Source organism: Glycine soja, chromosome 2, assembly GCF_004193775.1.
Source record: "Glycine soja cultivar W05 chromosome 2, ASM419377v2, whole genome shotgun sequence".
Lineage (NCBI taxonomy): Eukaryota > Viridiplantae > Streptophyta > Magnoliopsida > Fabales > Fabaceae > Glycine > Glycine soja.
Window position 1 is genome coordinate 44,332,632 of NC_041003.1, and position 13,948 is coordinate 44,346,579.

General features: G+C 29.0%; 1 protein-coding gene across 2 annotated transcripts; it reads right to left on the reverse strand.

Moving 5' to 3' along the window:
• Positions 1 to 9,034: 9,034 nt before the first annotated feature.
• Positions 9,035 to 10,502, reverse strand: LOC114397139 (LOB domain-containing protein 13-like). 2 transcript variants are annotated; one of them, XM_028359255.1, is made up of 3 exons: positions 10,357 to 10,502; positions 9,876 to 10,129; positions 9,035 to 9,748 (listed from the first exon to the last, which is right to left on the reverse strand). In XM_028359255.1, the coding sequence occupies exons 1-3, from the start codon at positions 10,376 to 10,378 to the stop codon at positions 9,263 to 9,265; spliced, it is 762 nt and encodes a 253-aa protein (XP_028215056.1). In that variant the 5' UTR covers positions 10,379 to 10,502; the 3' UTR covers positions 9,035 to 9,262. The 2 variants fall into 2 exon arrangements, with proteins under 2 accessions (XP_028215056.1, XP_028215059.1); XM_028359258.1 differs by having other exon boundaries at positions 9,876 to 10,125; positions 10,357 to 10,473.
• Positions 10,503 to 13,948: the final 3,446 nt, after the last annotated feature.

A 13,948-nucleotide genomic window follows, 5' to 3' on the forward strand; every position in this document is an offset into this window, starting at 1 on the left:
GGTTGGGGGCAAGTGGTCTCTTTGCTGGAAGTCTTGATCTTTGATCTACAACATTTTGATGTTTTGCTACATAATTAGTATTGTGTGTCTGTGTTTGACATGGAGTAAAAAGCCTGTTGAACTAGTTGGAGTTCTATTTTCCTTTAATATTTGTAGAATTGTTGATATTCATGCCAATTTACATTTGCTTATATCAAGAACCCGATGTAGCAGGTAGCTTCATCATTCCAATGAAAACCCTGCTTATGTATAGTGAATCATTAGACTGTTCAATGTGGCAAATACCAACCTTTTCACTTGAGCCTAATGGCTGCTTCAAAATTATTCTGTTGCATTACATTGAATAGGGTTCTTTTGTTCTGATTGATTGGGGAGCTACAACCTTGTGGAAGAAATAGATGGGCAATGATACTATAGATTCATTAGCATGGTGAAGGACGTTTTCTTGGTTAATTTATAACATGTTCCTAGAATAGTTTACGACTATTATTATTATTATTATTATTATTATTATTATTATTATTATTATTATTATTATTATTATTTTATTTCATTTGATCATTCATGTTCTAACATGTTTGGTTTGGCTAATGTGTTATATGTATGTTAGGGTTTCTTAATGAAGATAAAATCTTCAATCTTCATTACTGGGGATGTTAAAGCTCTGGTTCTTTTTCATTTTACCGTTATCTTGGATTTATGTCCGTCCTAATGTGTTATATTGGTTATATAGCAAGTTTCCTCCCTTGAAACAAAAAAGAAAAAACAACTCATTTATAGAAAATTTCCAATCAACCATGAATAAATAATATAGTTCTTTCATTGTTCCACAACAATTTTTCATTTACCAGTCAATATACTTCCTCTGTTCTTTTTATATAAAAAAACAAACAACTTTTTTTTTCTCTTTTATAAACAAATTTTGACTATTTTTGTTTCATTTAATGAGATTATGTTCAAAATACTCTTCATTTGATATGGTATTTATGCTTAATATCAAGTTTTAATGAAGAGTAGTTTAGAAAAAAAAAATTAATTAAAAATGATATAATTTAATGAAGTTAAATAATTTTTTAATAAGTGCAAATAATTTTTTTAATAAAATAACACAGAGAGAGTACAATGATTCAATAGTATTAGTAATTCAACAATCTTTAAATCATAGGGTCACAATAGTCAAGTTAAATTTCACCATATTCCAAATAATCAAACCATAATTTATATATTAAAAAAACTCATTTCATATAAATTTTAAAACTTATGTTACTCATAAATTAATGAACTTTTGTTGAGTACTTAATATTTTTTTTTTTGCGTTCAATTTTTAATAAAACAAATTTTTATTATTCATCCTCGTTTTTTTAGTTCTTCTAATTTGTGTATTTTTTATTTTTGTCCTTATAATATTTTGTTCATTTTGTATTATTCCTTTGAAAAATATTTTATATGAATTAATAACAAATAATCTATATATTTTAAGGATAAAAAAATAGATATATTAGAATGGCAAAAAAATAACAAGGATCGAAAACATTTGTTTATTTTATTAGGGATTCAACATAATTTTATATTAGGGATCCAAAATAAAATTTGTTAATTTATTATAGGCCTAAAATATATTTAGGCCAAATTTTAATTATATACAATAAATATTTATCTTTACAATTTACAAATTAAATAAATACCAATTTAACTAAGATGTATTTGCAACATAAAATTCTCACAATATCATTTATTACTTAATTATATATTGCCATTATGATATAAAATAAATTTATTTATCAATAGGGATTGAATCTAATATAAGATATTAGTCTCCCACAACGTGGTGAACTAATGTTCAAATTTTCATGGGAGATGTGTCCATATTTAGGATCAAAGTGTACCTCAAATACAATTGTCTCCAAATGTGGGAAATAAAAATAATGGTTTTACACTCAGTTTCATGTATTCCCATTCTATTCTTTTGTAGTTAACTACTATATTTCTCTTTACAAGCAAATGGAACTCACTCGAATTGAGCCAAACCTTTTCACTTTGAACATACTCATTAACTGTTTCTGCTACTTTGGTCAGATGGACTTGGCTTTTTCTTTACTTGGCGAGATTCTCAAACTGAGGTTATCACCCAACTACCATAACCTTGAATACACTTATGAAAATGGATTATGCAAGACTAAAAGGGTGGATGATGCCTTGAATCTCTTTGAAGAAATGCATCCTGATACAGTGACTTATAGTTCTCTTATTGAAAATCAGGGAGAATCTCTTATGTTTGGGATCTTATTGATGAGATGCATGATAGAGGTCAACCTCCGGATGTAATCACCTATAATAACTTATAGATGCTTTATGCAAAAATGGCCATCTTACAGGGCAGTTGCATTGTTCAATAAAATGAAAGACCAGGTAATTCGGCCAAATGTGTACACATTCACTATACTTCTTGATGGACTATGCAAAGTTGAAAGACTTATGAATGCCCATGAATTTTTTCAAGATCTTTTGACTAAAGGCCTGTCTAAATGTTCGGAGATATGCTGTTATGATCAATGAACTTTGTAAAGAGGGCTTGCTTGATGAAGCATTGGTCTTGCAATCAAGAATGGAAGACAATGGTCGCATCTCTGATGCTGTAACTTTTGAAATAGTGATTTGTGCTTTCTTTGAAGAAGATGAGAATGATAAAGCAGAGAAGCTTCGTAAAATGATTGCTAGAGGCCTATTGTAAAAGTAAAGTAGGTGAGATGCTTTCTAGTGACACATTATGTTATTTTGAATTTGATGATGACCAACTGATATTTATTTCTTTTGATAGTTTCACATACCATGTAATGAGCTCACTATGACACTGCTTTTGATTAGAAGTCATATGTTGTTAGGCCTATTGTAAAAGTAAAGTAGGTGAGATGCTTTCTAGTGACACGTTATGTTATTTTGAATTTGATGATGACCAACTGATATTTATTTCTTTTCATAGTTTCACATACCATGTAATGAGCTCACTATGACACTACTTTTGATTAGAAGTCATATGTTATTACATACATTTATTTTCATATTCTAAAAATAAGAATCATTGATTTTTTTGAGTCTTGATACAGCTATTCCTTTTCTTCCCAATGTAATGTCTGTTGAGTTTCTCTACTTTTAAGGATTTTTCAATCACTGCTAATTGTTAGTGTTTCAGATAACAAATCAAGCTGAATTTGAGATGATTAATTGGAATGCTTTATCTCATACAGCTGACCCTATATACCATGATTATACAATGTAAAACTGGAATCCTTTTCTTTAGCAGTATATTTCTCGTGGTCTTCTGCAGGAATGGAAAATTTAAGAACACCGGCATATTTTGTTCATGTCATCTGAGTTATCTTAGGTGTTATATTTGCTGAAATTTTCCTTGATGTCATTGTTGCACAATTAATTGTTGGAGCTTTTATAAAGGATATGGTTTATTACTTTATTTTGGGTGGTTCTTAACTACTTATTCCGAAAAGTGTGTTCCAGTGAACGTCCAAAATTTACCTATATCAAGGATTGAACAAACGAGATATAAGGAATCAGGATTATCTAGAAGGCTTGAATATTGTTTTCTAATTTACTTATGATTCTATATTGAGTTAATACCTAACCCATATGGTGTGAATTTCAACTCTTTAGTCAGCTGGGTTACTCAGATTCAAGACTTCAGTTTGATCTTCTCTTTTCTTCTAGAGGGATTTGTTTTCTTTCATTATAGTTGGGTGCTTCATTGAGTTCATTCTATTGATATCAGAGACTAGGGGTGGAGTTACTTGCCCAGACCTCTGTATGCTTGTTCAAATAAGGGCAGTTAGTTAATTGGAGAACTTTCTGCAACTTTTCCCTAGATTATGTTCATTAGGAAGACAAAACAACTTAAAGAGACAAGGATAAATGTTTCAAAATCATATAATAGCAACCATGCAATGTCATTAGACTTTCGGCAAAACTATGACAAAGTTTCACTTCTGTTCCTTTTCATTTGTGTAGAGATACTTTCATGACATCTATGTTAGATAAGTAAGGATTTTTGTGTTAGTTTTATTGTTCTTGTTATGTAGATAAGTAGATTTTAGTACTTTAATTGCATGATAGTATTATTTTTACTTCTGTAAGAGCTTGCAAACTCCATTCTCCATCTCTTGGGTTTATCTCTACCTACATGGTTGAGAGCTGTACAACTTTGTTGCTAATAATATCTAATGTAACTTTCAGTAACTAGTCAACTTGGGGTTGCTAATCAGGCTTTCTTGTCGTTGAGATTGATGCAACATATACAAAATCATCAGGCCATAACAATCTTTTAATTATGAAATCATTTCAATTAATTTACGTTACTTAAAGAAAAATAATTAGTTTAATTAATCACATTAAATTTATAATTATTTGTACTATTATTAAAAATTATTTTTTTCTCAACTCTCTCTTCACCTAATTGTTTCTCATTAATATTTGATGAGAGAATAATTAAGAACATCTAAGAAAAATAATAATTAAAATATTTAAAAATTAAAAAAAATAATCTTATAAAATGAACAAACAAATTTTTCAAAAAGATCTTATAATTAGTTACTAAGTGAGTAACACTTAGCAGCAGATCCCCAATTAGAAAGGTGTATATTAGCAGGAATAATAGCCAGCACAAAAGGACTTGATATTGCATTGGTTGCTGTTATGCTCAAGTTGGGGTCAGTTGAAGTTGTTAACAGCTGTATTTAACAGTTAGTTAGTTAGAGATCCTAACTAATTTATAAAAGAGTGGGAAAAATGGCAGGGTATAAATAGGAGGGTAATAATAAGAGTTAGATTGGATTGGGAGTAGAGGTTGGAAGGAAATGCAGGAGTCTCAAATTTCCTTGAGTTGCGAGAGATACTTATCTGTAATTATTGTTTTGCATCTTCTCTCTTGATTCTGCAATCGTATTAATTCAGATTCAGGGAGAAGAGTGATATTTAATTAGTCTCATTCTTTTATTTTCAAATCTTGTTCCTGTTAAAAATCATGGTTGTTACTTGTTACTTGGCAAATTGTGAAACTTTTGAATGACTTTTTTGCTCCAGAGTTTTCATTAGTTTTGGTCGACATTTTTATATTGTGTTTTCATAATAACAACAAAGAACATGAAAAGTTTTTTTTTAAAAAAAATTCGTGTATTGTGTGTGAGTGAGAGAAAAACTAACTTATAAGTTAGTCAAAATACTTTATAAGTTACTAAAGTACTTACGAAACACACTCAAAGTTATATCCTTTGACAAATAAAGAAATTTGGAACTTCTATGATTAGAAAAGTTATCCTTTAAGTGAAAAGTAACGACAATAGGTAATCTTATCTCTCTAGAGTGGTTGTAATTAAGATGCTTAGGAATCTTTCCAGATTTTAGTCCACGAAACATATTAATAGGTGAGTGTAGGAATTGTTTTCATTGGTAAAATTAACTTTTATCAAATGGAAATTATTTTTTTTGTATAAATATTATAAATATGAACTAATAATGTATTACCAAATAATTAATTTTGTTAGTATATAAAATTAACATATACTTTCAATATATTATATTATTAGTATTTTTTTTTGTTTCCTATATGTATCTTGTTCGAGATATTCTTATTTGATACATGATTTGACATTAAATATGGGTATCTTTTTTAATATGAATTTGAATAATGATTTATCATGTTATAAGAAATTAACTTCTTCCGCTGGATTCAATTTCCGTTGATTATATCATTAGTATATAATGCATATAATTATATTAAATATTACTTTCCATTGATATGAAGGCTATACAGTAACAAAGTAATTCTTAAATTTAACATTTATCAATTAATATAAAACCTTATTTTAGTGTCAATAGGCCATCATCTCATGAGTAATTCAAGAGTTAAACTATATTAACTAAAATTAAATTTTTAAGCAATTTAGTTTTTTTTTTCAAATCTAATTGATATTTTTTGTTGTACACGATACATCAAAAAATATCTCTTGATCGATGGTCAAAGACTTAATATAAAGATCACTTAGATGAATTTTACTTTTCTAATTAAATCTTTTTTCAGATGCAATCAAGGATCAAATCCATTTAATATGTTTAATGAACCATGTTATTATCCAATCTATCCAATTTTAACACTTTTTTTATGGATAAATCAAAGAAATATTTTAATAATTCATGACCAAACTTATCATAAGATATGTCATACATGATTAGAAATTAAGTTTAATAATGATACATTAATAATATAAAATAATTTTATACTTTTATTTAATTATAAATTATTATTGTTATGACTTTTAACATAATTTTATAAAAATCAACAATTATCATAAATAATAATTTATAATTAAATAATAATATAAAACCATTTTATCTTATGAGTATATATTCTATTTTCTCTTAGAGATTTCAGCATATAATGGTGGAATTTGATCCATTTTAACTAACAGCCTCGTCCTTTATTAGGTTATACACTATACCAGACCAAGTTGTATAGTTGATGATTCCATGTGAGAACACATTAATACAATGCAAGTTTTGAGCTGTCCTTGTCACTGATAAGAACCTCTGTGATTAACTACTGTGACACAGCTTGACTAATAGTTAATATATATATATATATATATATATATATATATATATATATATATATATATATATATATATATATATATATATATATATATGCCCATGTGAATGCTTTATTAGATATGCATATTTGACTTTTAATCACATATATATAGATCCAAAGACCCATCATTAATATACATGTAGCATCTGGGAATCCTCCCAAGCACATAATTTATCTTTTCTGACATTTAATATCATATTAGAACTTGTCAACCCCACATAAATGCGATATCAGTTTGATAACAATTTTTTTATAAATACCATTAGTTAAAATATTACATGATTTACCACCAAGTCGCCCAACTAGCTAGAATTGCGTGTTATAAAACTATTTCTTGCTTTCACTTCTCAAAAAAACTAAATAAAGAAAACGAAAACTCTCGTGCCTTCTTGGTGGGGTATATGACATGAAAGACAATAGTATATATATACGCTTTGTTGGAAAGATGAAGTTTCTGAAGCTTTGAATATTAAGTGAGAGCTATTAAGTAATAGTCAATTGAACAATCACTAATGGCCATGTTGAGCCAAAGATGCGAATATTTCAAGCAACGGTGACAAAACCAATTTCGATCTGTGGCATAATCTATACGCATCTTTCGTCTAAACTACCACACAATATGAAAACCAAGGGAATAATTAATACAAATGGAGCATTCTATATATGTGTACATTAACTATATTTTATATTTATTTAATTTCTAGGCCTATCTTTCACATTAGCTAAGGTTGAGTTTCACACGTCAAAGGAATCGAATGCTTCATGGGTTACGAGATTTTGTTGGTAGAAGGATTGACTTAGATTGCATACCTTTACTTACATAGAACAACTTTTAATTAATTACAATGCAAACAAATGATTCCGCCATTCTTTTTATTTATTTTTTCTACTTTTATTCTTTGGTTTTCAACTAAAAAAGGAGGTTATTCTAATTAAGCTTGGTTATGCATGCATAAGAGGCTAAGACTAAATATTTGAATTATGTGAACAATACGATTTTTTTATTTATTTATCATCGTTGAGTTAGTTGATGTCATGGGTGTAACTTTGGCTGGACCGAAGAGCTGCTTAATTGTCTCTTTTGGCTACTAAATGAAATTGAAGAACTATTTTATTCTATATCACACTACGTGCTAGCAACTAGCATTACCTCCAACAGATAATCAATCTTTCTATTCTTCTACCTAACTTTTTTGGTGATAACCTAAGATTCTAATACCACTATACCTAAATATATATACATATTTTGATACAAAAGTTTATGCATAGCATTTTTTTATTTATCACAATTTGCCATTTTTTTCTCTCTAGGTCGATCGCACCAATATTCGGACACCATATATATGAGATATATATCAAAGTAATCAAACTAATATGAGTGGAAGTTGGGTAGAGTTACTATATGATATAATTATATATATTTTCAGTGGCTTGTTAAGCTATAGCAATTAATTCTAGTAACTGATCTTGCCCTCAGTAGTAATTACACTTTGGTTGTTTACATCAAAGTTTAGCTATCACTTCCTCAACCACAACCATTTAAGTCTACAAATAATTAACACAAAAAAATTTATTTTCATTCTATTATTATATAGGTGGAGTGACTGGTTTTTTTCTTCTTTTTTTTAATATATACTAAGACTCATGATCAGGTTTGAGAATCTAATTAATAGGAGAAAAGAGTTCAATATATAAACTTAGATCTATATATATCTATATGACGTTTATTTAACTTCACATGGGAACAGGAACTATAACACAGCCACCGTACCTTGTCTCCCTTTCAAGAAGTTAAATCTTTCACATCCTTTAAATCTGCAGCTGGCACAGACTCGTGAGTGAGTTATTTTTAAGCTTTGAGTCAAATGGAGATATTCCCCCCACGTGCAGTGCCTAATTGTTCAAGGCTACACTTCATCTCTTCATGTGATCTTCGGCGCCAATTCTATAATAAAATCATAGTTCTCAGAGCATGATGCATTCTTTATGGTTTTGCTTTCTCCTCCTTTTACCAACGTACATCTAGACTTTCCACTTGACTTAGTTTATTTACTTTTCTCCAAATCTTTACATCAGTTTAATTTGAACCTCCTAAGGTTAGCACTATTTCAAAAGGAAACAGTTTTAATTACAAGCCATGAAACTTTGCAATCTGGTCATCTGCTAAGAGAGATTACAAAATTGACTTAGTGGTGAAAAGAAAAAAGAAGGAAGAATGATTGTAGGTTTGAATTCTTCTACTAAAAAACTAACAACTAAAATTAATATTTGTTGATAAAAAAAGTGTTACCTTGATAAAAAAAAAAATTGATACCTATGCAGATATCCTAGTTTTCCTTCCTTCACTTAGAATGCATAACTCTTAGAAATGAAGACAAATTAAGCATAAATAGACGATGTATAAAAATAAGACCATAATAATAATGTTTGTGAAAAATCACATCAAAAGAGTAGAAAATACCACTAAAAGCATATGAATATGTAATGGGGTTTCCCTTTCCCATAATAAGCTCTAGCTAGATGACCAAGTGATACATTCTACTCTGTTGAGAAAAGCATGATGATTAATTATTCCTACATCAAATGAATAATAGTAAACAAATGGACTTAAACAAAGTATGGGACATTTTCAGTGGTGGAAATGGATCCAAGGCTCATTGTGCTTTTAGGAGGAGTGTACACAGAAGAAGCTGAAGATGAAGACAAGGATGAAAGGAGAATAGAAGGAGAAGGTAATGGTTTTGGTGGAGGAGGAGAAGGCAATGGTTTTGGTGGAGGAGGAGGAGGATGAGGTTGAATTTGAGGTTGAGAAAGACCTTGTGATGAGTCTGCAGGAATTGCTGCTATTGATATTGCATCTGCAGAAGAAACCAAAGCAACATGATGATGAGAAGAAATGATACATGCAGCCTCTCTATATTTGTATTTTAGTATCTCTGCCCTTGTTGCATTTAGTTCTACTTGTAATCTTTGAACTTGTTGCTGCAAAGCTGATATTGCACCCATGCATCCATACACTGGATCTCTTATCCTCAAGTTAGCTTCATAAACAAGGCTATTTGCTGCATCAGCTCTTTGGCCTTCTGGTACCTCCTATACATAAAAATAAAGTTTGAAAGAAAATAAATCAGTTTTTTACTTCAATAAGAGAAGTGAATCCAATTGAAAAAAAAAAGTGACTAATTAATTTGGTGGGTGGAGCTAGTTGTTACGTACTAACCATTAGCATCTTGGAAACATTGCTTGCACCAAACACTTTGTGGACTGCAGCAAACTTCTGAGGCTCATGTGGTGAAAAATAAGGAGAGAAAGGGCATTCTTCAGCACACCTTCTTCTCAAAAGTTTGCATGCTGCACAAGGGGTTACTGTGTTTAAGGTTGTCCCTGGAGTTGGACCATAGAAATGCTTCCTTCCCATTTGACAAGATGCTTCTCCCTCTGCTCTCACCTTTGTAATTATCTCATCTAATCTATCTTTGAGAAAAACACAAAACTGCATGTTAAAATCATAAGTCTGTAGACAAGTAATAATGCATATTTTGGATGGTTTAGCATCTCATGTCATGCCTCCAGCACCATCATGAGAAACCAAGAACATGATGGTCAAGACAAAATCTATGATATGATACTAATTATTTCAACTCATGAGTAAATTGATTCTTAGATAGCAACAAAAATGATGTTTATTTGCTAATATTTACCTGTCTCTGGATGTCCAAACATGCCTTTTGATTGTCTTGATCTAAGTAGTGGATTGAGAGGGGGAAAAGATTTTGTTTCATACACAGACACAAAAAAGGAAAAAAAAAGGCAGGGAAACAAACAAGTCCTTAAAAGGCAACGTGGTGATTAGGAAAAGTAGGTCAATGCTTTTTATAAGAAAAAAAAAGATATGGAATTGTTATTAGATAAAAAGTTTAGATTTTTTAAAAGAAATACTTAATTAGGGGGAAGCAGAAAATAAATAAAAAAAAAAAATGATTAGGTTGCATCAACCATTTAAAGAGAGAAAACAAGAGCCCTTTGTCAATAGCTTGCACACGTGTTAGTTTTATTGAAAAACTGGCAAATTGACTTTGGAAAAAAAAACAAGAAACATCAATGTCAGACTAGTCAGCAAATTGAGTTTTCTCAAAATAAAAAATTATTGGGGAAATTGCTATGGGCTGCAAAGTGGTATGCTTCTGTTTATTGGGTGTGTTGTATTTGTCACAAAAGTTTTCAAGTATCAGCCATGTATGAGGGACCAATTAGATTAGAAGATTGCAATTCTTAACAATCTTTGGCCATTTTTTCTTCCCTTTTGGAAACAGTTTATATTGGAGGGGCAGATAATTTCTGTTCAGACATTGGATGATAGTGAGCTGCAATCAAGAGAGCTTGTGCATTCCACGTATTCAACATTACCATCACCTCACCTCTCTGATCACATGCAAGCCTTTTCAGGCAAAATACAAAAAAAGAAGTGAAGTTAGAGTGTACGGGAGAGAATTAAAGAATATTTAAAAGAAAGTTTTGAACTTTTCCCAATCAGCACCTAAAAAACTTAAAAAAAATAAATGAAAATTGTGAAAAATCAACCTTGCTTTGGTTTCTAAGAAGTGAGAGACATTTTTTATAAACCCAGTTTCCAAAATCCTTTTTTATTTAGCCTAACAAATGTTAACATTTTAAAATAAATTAGTCTTATTTTTAAGTTTTAATTTACCTTCTAATTTTAAAAAGTTTTACTCTGACCCTTAGTGTTTTCCTTAGTCAAAATTGACCATTCGGTCAATTTTTTATATTAATTATACTAAATTTTACTATTTATTATTTTTAATTAATCAATATTAATTGTTAATATTATTATTTTTTACTAGTGGAGGAGATTAAATTTATGAACTTTCTCTTTTTTTTTTCTTCATTAATCATCTAATCAATTTTATGTCTTCCTATCATTTATCATGTATTACTAGTTGATGACAAAAATATTATTGTAAATTAACCAACTTAGTGTATGTTTCGATCTAATCAAGAGAACTTAAAATTACTTTTATTCTCAAAGTAATAGAAAATTTTGTATTCATTTTGTTCATCAAAATCTGAATTTTGTAAAATACTTTTTCAACTTTAATCCAAATATATAACTTTTTATCTTATACAAAAGACACTTTAAGACAATTGAAAAATTTTAAATTTAAGAGGATAAATTGAACTAAAAAATAAAATGTTAAGACTAAAAATATTTTTTAGCTTTAAATCTTTCCAAGAAGAGTAGAGACTAAAGTTTAAAAATATCTAAAAATATATAAATATAAAAAATAGGAAAAACGTTGAAAAGACTCAACTATCAAGCATGCTGGGCGAGTATATAGGGCAAAAGCACAATTCCTGGGGAAGGGCACCTAGAAATTAATTCTTCACATGTGGCAAGCGAGGACACCAAGCCTAAGCCTCCCCAAAACATCTTTGTCCCAGGTTTTGGACCTATGATCCTATATTTGTTTGGTATGAATGAAGCATTATATATATATATATATTCACTCTTTTTCCTCAAAGGCGGCATATTGCATCTGCAGATTTTTCACAATTATTTAAATTTCTCACTACCTTATATTGTTAGCCTCTCCATGCATTGAAATCAAGCGAGTGATAGCGAAAGTTCTTATTTTCAACTCTTGGTACCCTCATAACTAATGGCAGATATTCAATTAATTCGGAGATACAATTTAATGTTAACTATTTGACAAGTGTATTAAATTTGTCTCGGAAGTTTGAATATCAAATTTATAAGAATTTTATTTGTACTTAGATTAATACATATCCATTTAGGTGATTCTATTATATTCACATCTATTCAATTACTTATCCCTGATTTATTTATCTTCCAAATTCCTTTACAAAGACTCAACAAATAAAATGTATGAAGTATGAATTCTATATGCTTGCGAGAATACATGGGCATAAAATAATCATTTTATGTCTAGCAATGACTTTCCTATGAAATCCTTTCTTTTTGTTCTATTAGAAGTTACCTGAGCGTTTAACCCCTAAAATGAATACATGCATATCTTCCTTAAATCTTATCTTATTTAGAAGTCATTCTCTCCCGAGCGTCTACCCCATATAAAGATGAATAATGAAATATAAAAGCAGAAAATATAATAAAATAGAAAATATTTTTGCATTCATAAATAGTAAGTACATCATGTATCGCTCAACTTTTAGACCTGTTAGGTCCTAACTAGGGGTTTAACCACTCATGACCATTGACAAGAGATCTACAATGGATGAGGTATAAGAAGTGATAGGATAAAAGGGGTGAAAGAAAGAGAGTAAATGAAACCGTTACTAGAGAGGTTATTTTTCTGTTTGGCTTGACTCCTTTCTTACCGTTGTTGTAGCGGACTTGGACTTGATGCTATAAATCTTTCTTTTTGATATTTTTTATATTTTTTGAATTTTTTTTGTTTTTAATCATATCTTCTTAAGACTTCCTGATATTTTATATATTTTTTTCATCTTTCTCTCTTTTAATCTCTTCTTTTCATATATGCAAGTCATAAATAATAAAAATATTAATTCTTATCATTTAATATAAAAATAACTACTAAATAAATATTTTCAAAGATATTTTTAATATATTTTTATTATAAAAATAATTCATAATTAATTGTTATCAGTTAACAAGATATTTTTTTTAACAATTGAAATGAAGTAATTTTTTTTCTAACTAATTTATTTTTTAAGATAAAATATGTTTTTTCTTCTTATAAATATTAAAAAATTTAAAATCTGTCACGATAAAATTTTCATTATATATTTTATCCTCATAAAATTAAAATGTATTATTTTTTTATTTGAATATAGTTCGAATAACCCGTACCTTCGTGGATGAGGATGCAGATTTTTAAACTTTTGACATCCGCCAGTTATAATATAACCCATGCAAAAATTTCTCCTTTTTCTCACTTTTCCTCCTCTTCCCTCACCCACTAAACACTAAAAGAGAGAGATAGGTTGGAGCTGACATATGTTAATGTTTAGTTGACTAATAGAGTAACTTATTTACATAGTCATTAGTCACATAGGTTTAGTATATTCGAAACTAATTCCATCAAAATTTGACATATTTTGATTTTATTAAGATAAAAAAATATATAATTTTTTTTACAGAAATAGATTTTAAACATTTTAATATTTAGAGGAAAAAAATATATTTTAATATTTTTTTAAGAGAGTATGGATCATTGGGTAGTTCTTTTTGATCCCAAATGATGATGTAATCTCGGGTGCATACACTTTCTGATT

Coding starts and splice junctions, on each gene's coding strand:
- LOC114397139 (XM_028359255.1), bottom strand. CDS start 10,378: ATGTTTGGACATCCAGAGACAG. Junction 10,130..10,356: donor GTTTGGACATCCAGAGACAG/GTAAATATTAGC, acceptor TTTTTCTCAAAG/ATAGATTAGATGAGATAATT. Junction 9,749..9,875: donor ATGTTTCCAAGATGCTAATG/GTTAGTACGTAA, acceptor TTTTATGTATAG/GAGGTACCAGAAGGCCAAAG.